This window comes from Triticum urartu, chromosome 3 (assembly GCF_003073215.2).
Source record: "Triticum urartu cultivar G1812 chromosome 3, Tu2.1, whole genome shotgun sequence".
Classification (NCBI taxonomy): domain Eukaryota; kingdom Viridiplantae; phylum Streptophyta; class Magnoliopsida; order Poales; family Poaceae; genus Triticum; species Triticum urartu.
This window is the reverse complement of record NC_053024.1, coordinates 437523776-437530711: the sequence shown is the minus strand read 5'-3', so window position 1 is coordinate 437530711 and position 6936 is coordinate 437523776. Positions and strand designations below refer to the sequence as shown.

Here is a 6936-nt window from a genome sequence, read left to right as displayed (position 1 = left end):
GAGCTGTAAGTATGAGTTTGGTTTTAACAAAACTCTCATTTGTACTTCACAAGTTGATAGAATTTTTTTGTTTATGTATGCAGATCATCAATGCATATTGTAAACACCTACAACACCGTGATTTTTCTGATCGTTACATATCAACAACGTGGTTCCCCAAATTTATGTTGAATAAGGCAAGGGGAAAGATCAAGTCAGTAAATGATTTAGACTTAGAGAATGTTACAAAGAAAACAAAAGTCCTCGCAAGAGTAATGGATGAGTATTTCAGACGGGACAAGGTAGTGCTTTCATATTTATTTGTTTTTATTAGTCATTACTATTTAATTGCACTAACATGATTTGGTTACTATGTAGGCGTATTTTCCTATGCACGTTAATGATAATCATTGGATAACCATAGTGATGCACATCGTCAAGGAGGAGTTTCAAGTTCTTGACTCAAATTCTAAAGGCGCAATTAGCCAAAGAATTCACAATATGATTGCCACCCTGGTACGCTATAATTTTCGCACTCGCATCCAGAAAAATATTGGGTCATACATTAAATTCTGGTTTTGTTAATTTGTTTCAGAGAGCTGAAATTTCTAAGGATATTATGGAGGCCAACTCAACTCTTGAAGCAAATAAATTTCCAGATGTCTCATCGTGGCCAATTAATGAGTATAAAATGCCGAGACAAAAAGATGGGTAAGTTAAATGAGTACAAGCAAGTGCATGGTACATCGTAAGCTGATCACACATGTTTACTGTAAAGTGTCTTGTGGACTTTTTGTGACATGGTGCATAAAATATTGGGATGGGGATCGCTGGACACATGAATTTGACCAGGAAGAGATTAATGCGTCAAGGCCACGTATTGTCACGGAAATTATTTTTTCAGAGGTGAACAAATTAGAGAAGGTCAAGATGAAAATTGTTAAAATCATAGAGAAGGAATAGGTATTAGCATCGGTATGGTTTTAGTCCCATAGAAGGTTTCCCTGCCATTGTTGGATACTTTGATCGATTGTAATGCGTCATGGCACTGGGACAGATTTCGACAATTTTTCACGTTTTATTTATCGCTTTCGTGTGAGACTAACCATTTAAATGCGTGTGGGCAAGTAATATTTTTGCTGTGCTAAAATGTATCAGTTTGCGGCTGCGATGTTATATGTACTGTTGTTGTTTGTATTCGTGGCGGTCATTTATTTATTAAAAAATATCCTCGCCGTCCTGAGTTGACGCGATGTGGACAAAACTGTACAATATCCCATGGCGATTCTGATGGCAGCAGCGGCATTGGATCCGACGAATATTCCATCCCAGCCCGTGCGGTGGCCGACAGCCGAGGCAGTGGCGGGCCCGCGCAGTCCAGCTAGTGCGGGCTGGCGCGATTCGCCGTGCGCCACGCGCGCGTCCGGTGGCCCAGCAGCCTACCGAGCGACAATCGCGGGCCCGGTGGCAGACGTCTTGTCCCGCCCCACCGAGCGGGCACATGCAAAGATCCCGAGGAGGATTTATGGCGATCTGTCGGCCCATTAATGACGCGCGTCGGGCGTGTGGGCCGGTCCTTTAACGCCTCTTCATGTGCGGATGGGGACGCTGGCGCGTTGTGCCGACTAGGTTTATATAGTCCCACCTCGCCCGCGGAGAGACGCGACGACCGGTTTATATACCCGCGTCGTCGCCTTCTCACAAGCTCACTACAGAACACTAATAAATGCCCCGTTGTACGCCGTGGCCTCCCCGCTCGGTGGCCGAAAGGCCTCTCAGAAGGCGTTATAGTATACTGTCCGTGCGCGCGCCCGGTCACGGCTGGGCGTTTTTTTAAATATTTTTTTCACATAGATTAAATTTTAAAAATGTTAAACAGTTGACAAAGTCATGACAGCAGTAACACATTCATACAAATATATCATGTTTCACACATAATAATAAAAATTGCATGTCTCATAATATTGAACAAGGTGGTATAAAGAATAAACTCAAAGTGCCATGTCTCTTATCCTTAAACAAATAAACTGAAAGTGCCATGTCGCATTAGAATCGAACAAATTAACCAAAATAAAGCGACAAATAGTACGACATACTAATTGAACTCTGTCCCAGTGCCTTCCATTGATTATGAATACTTCATCTTTATGTCCAGTTCCTACATAACAAATTGTAAACAACTCATCGGACAATTGTAAAGAGAGAAATAAAAAATAATTAAAATAATGTAAAACTTACTTTTCATTCTCAGGGCACGTTTGTCGTCTATGGTTCTCTTTCTTACAAATGACACAAAGAGCCCCGGATTTTCTCCCAGACAATGATTTTGGTCTTTCATTTTTTGTAACATTTGGATCTTTCTTTGCCCGCCCTGTCGTGCTCTGTTTAGGGGTGCCCTTCGTGAAAACTTTCACGGGATCACCTATGACATCAACATGTTGTTCCGGCTCACGTGGCTCCTCATGCACATTTTTTCTAATACCAACAGCATCATCATCAGGGACCTTTTTCTTTGCTATTATATTCTGCAGACACTGCATCAACTCATCAAAGACGAATGGATCATTTGAAGCAACATGAAAAGTTTCAGCTCCTGTTATACTGAGTTGACTATAGCGAGCACGCTGCTCTGCCCCTGTCCAACCCCAATCAAACATGTCACTCTTCCGATGTGCAGGCAGCCCACCTCTCGCAACTTTCGACATCCTCTTAAGGATGCAACACTTTGGTATTTTAGATATTTTCAGATGAACCAACACATACAGAATGTGTTTGCAAGGCAACCCTTTCCGAAGCATTCGTCCACAACTGTAGTCTATCGTATTCTCAGAGTTTTCAGCTCGATAATTCACGCTGAACTGAAATTTGCGGTTATTTCTCCATGTCACGATGAAGGTGTGGAGTCAACTCCCACTAGCGTCTCACAAATCTCAAGATCTCCTATCTTCTTCAAATCTTGTTGAAGAATATAAAAATTGGAATGAGTGAATACTTTGGCAGCATGCTTCTCAATGTCCTTATATTCCGTGACTGATGGTGGCAATGACTGATTTGAAACACAGTCATCATGCGCCTCGTTCTCACGTAGTCGAACTATGCAGTTTTCATAATGTACAACTAGATCAACAATAGTCATACCGCCGTCCAGGTGAAGGTGAAGACAAGAGTTAAGGCTTTCACTCCTCTGATTACTGCGCATACCCAAAAAAACCCATCTGACAGATATGATGCTGCCCACAGACCCCTCTTCGTGTACATCCTACGCAGCCACTCTTCTGTTTTATCAGTCTTCCATTTACGGACAAAAGCGTGCCATCTTGCCTCAAAGTTGGCCGGAGAGGTGCAGTAGTACAAGAGTGCCCTGAACTCATTTAGCGATTTATAATTAAGGTGCTTCTGCATATTTTTTTTCACGTGCCATGAGCAGAGACGGTGCAACACATCAACCAAAACCAGCCGAATAGCTCGTATCATTGCAGCGTCTCCATCTGTGATGATTGACCTTGGCTTCTTTTGACAATTGGCCTTCAGGAATGTCTGGAGCAGTCACACGTACGTCGCTTCGGTCTCGTCGGACACAATGGCACAACCAAACACTGTGGTGCAACGATGATTATTTACACCAACAAAGGGGATGAACGACATACCATATCTGTTCATCTTATACGTGCTGTCAAACACAATCACATCTCCATACAACTGATAGTCCCGCCGCGACTGTGCATTGCACCAAAACATGCTCTTCAAACGGCCCTCCTTATCAAGCACGTACTCAAAGAAAAAGTCTGGATCCTTCTCCTTTCTGCTCCTCATAATCCCGCTTGCCGTGTTAGCATCACCCTTTACAATCAACTTCATTTTTTCTCAGCAACATAAGTTGTAGACGTCTCGTCTCAGAAACCCACACTTATCATACGAGCCATACCTGCTAATGAAGTTGTCGACGATGATATGCTTTCTGATCCCAGCTCCTTCCATCGCCAAGATCTCAGCTATCTGGTGATCTTCCATCACTCGATGTGACCGCATAAATACCACCTCATCTGCTCTAGCCAACAAATGGTTGTGATCATCCATAAAAGCTGCCACGAACCAAACTCCACGTCCTTTGTCCAACTTCACGACTAAATGTGTGTCACACTCGCAACGAGTCTCAGGTCTTAGCCTGCGGATACGGCCCTCCGGGTTTAAAAATTTACTGAGACGTTTTCCTGCCCTCGAGCAAACGTATCGCCTATACCGAATAGTGGTTGAAAGACCTTTTCCTCGTTTCACCTTATATTTTCTGATACTGAATCCACGGTCTTTGGCGTAGTTATTATAGAATATGTAAGCCTCCCACTGTGATGCAAATGTCATACCCATAACCTTCAACTGTGTCTCCAGCGCACGTTGCTGGATTTCAGCCTCCTCAATGTCCATATTAGCCCCATCCTCATGCTCATAGCCATCATCACCACTCCAACCATCGAAGTTAGCCTACAATATTCCACATAAGCAAGTGTAAGTTGTCATTAACAAGTTTTTATTATTGTATGACATCTTAAAGTTTGGACCAAACTTGAATTATGTTATCCGCGAAAGATTCAACACCATGATTTTCCTCGTTCTGGACGTCAATATCCTCCTGCATATAAAAAAATCAAATGCACATGTAAGTACCCATATGATTCTTCGTCCGACGAAATGAATGTACACGTCACTTACGTTTTCACTACAAGCACCCTCCTCCTTCTTTTGAAAATCTTCCTCAGGTAAATTATTGTACAAGGACCGGGATTCATTGTCGCTGCTATCATCATCATTTTTACTTTCATTACCATTCGTACGATCAACACTATCGCTACCATCCCACTCACTCGCCTCCAAAAACAGATCCGTAAATCCAGTTTCTTTATTCATTGAATGACCTCACTACCAACACTGCAACATTATAAATAAAAATTGATCTATCATTTTTAAATCAAATTAAATGTACTACGGTCATACCGATGAGTACTTCATATCTAACAAGTGATTGCAAATAATTATTTACAGGTACAATTTTTTTGACAAACTAGACGGCTTACATGGCAGGTACGTGCACTTCGGCCGGCCTGGCCTGGCTGCGGACGGCGACGACGTTCCCGGAGAGGTTGATCACGAAGTTGCGGGTGGCGACGGCGTCCACGTCACCACGAGGACCTGCACGGAGGCCAGCTCATGTATGGCTGGCGACTCCAACAACGTCCACGGTGGCCAGATCCCGGGTGAAGACGAGGAGAATGGTCGGTGATCGGTGGGGAAAGGCGGCGATCGGCCGGATGGGGAGACATGAGAATTGGCAGCGTGATCACGGATAGATCGGCGGCGAAAGGCGGCGATCGGCGGGTTAGGGCGGCGATCGGCAGGGCGGGGCGACATTGGAATGGGCCGCGTGATCAACGCAGGTCGTGAGTTTTTTTTTTCACGCGACGGGAAGGGGTAGATGCGAACCGGCCGTATCGGCTCGAGCCGTGTGGTCGGCTCTACCTGTATGGGTACGCCACATACGGCGCGGGATACGTTAAGCACCGTATGCCCAAAATGCCTTTATACATTGGGTTGGGGGGAGGGGGGTACCCAAGCAGACCTCTTGTAATATTGCTACCTATGTGTGTTATGCTGGCCTTGCTGGCTTTATAACTTTAAAGCCGGACATGCTTTTTATCTAAAAGAATTGGCGGGAGGTGTGTAGTTCTTGTGCAAGGGAAGAAGACGCAGGAGAGTCGAGAGTGCGGAGGCGCACATGACATGCGAGAAAATTTGTAGATCAGCATTTTGGCCATTCTTTCTCTTTTCTTCCGTGGTGCATCTTTTACTGCACACTGTAATTGCCTGATCAGCTGGCCCAGCAATCAGCACAGCGTAGACAAAGAAGTTTCACTTTCCTAAGCGTCATCGCATATAACCTCACAAGCAAACAGTCATGGAATTATGGAGAATTTACAGCAGAGCAAAGCCCCATGGTTATGAACAGATTACATATCACCAACTGATCTTACATATACAAGCATATGTGTAACACTAACACATCATTCGCCTTCCTCCAAGTCGCTGGTGCAGTGCATCCATGCTATCGCGCCCTTGAAGCTTCGAGCATGCCCGCGAGGTCCCTGGACGCGCGCACGGACTTGTACATCTCGAGGACGAGCCTCTGGCCCAGCTCGTCCGCCTTCTGCCGCACCTGCGCCTGGCTGCGCGACCGGCGCACGGGCACCCGCTTCTGCCACAGCGCCTCCGGGGTCGGCCCGTTCGGCAGCGTGTGCGTCGCCGCCGAGTGCTTCTTGGCCGCGCCGAGCATGGCGTCCACGTACGCGTCCCTTATCCGGCCAAGCACGCGCTTCGGGGCCTTCGCCGCGGCCACGGCCGAGGCCGGCGCCTTGACGCGCACCCGGAACATGCCGCCGAGCCGCACGCCCCACGCCTTGCCGTCGCTGCTGCCGCCGTCCCCGAGCCGCACCAGGTGGCGCGTGCCCCGGCCCGCCGTGGCGCCGTCCACGCGCTGGTACTTGCTCCGGCGCCAGTAGGACCGTATGCCCTTGGTGAACCGTATCGGGAAGGCCTCGGCTTCCATGGTCGTGCACGCTCTCCCCGCTCCTTGGTCGCTCTCGTAGGCTGGGTTTGGTGTATGTTCCGTGACACGGAAGAACTTCTGTTGCTGAATGCTAATCCGACACCGATCTCGATCCTTTTATGCATCCGTTGGCGAGAGCTGCTGCCGTCACGTGCAAACATAAAATATGATCGTCTAAACATGTCTGCAATAAACATTTCATGGAAGGTGCCGGGTGAGTGTGGAGGTGTACAGCAGGTGTTAGCTGAGGTGTTTTCTTGTCCCAGCTCACAAGTTACCGAGAACGGAGGTGTATCTGACCTCCGGACCATACCAATTATTCAACGTGACATGGCATTCCGGCGGGAACAAGTCGTTCGTAG

The 6936-nt window shown here is 46.7% G+C and overlaps 1 protein-coding gene across 1 annotated transcript; it reads right to left on the bottom strand.

The window, feature by feature from the left end:
* Positions 1–5905: 5905 nt before the first annotated feature.
* On the bottom strand, positions 5906–6664 carry LOC125548446. Its single transcript, XM_048712036.1, has one exon. It carries the CDS (start codon positions 6572–6574, stop codon positions 6074–6076), a length of 501 nt encoding a protein of 166 aa, XP_048567993.1. The 5' UTR covers positions 6575–6664; the 3' UTR covers positions 5906–6073.
* Positions 6665–6936: the final 272 nt, after the last annotated feature.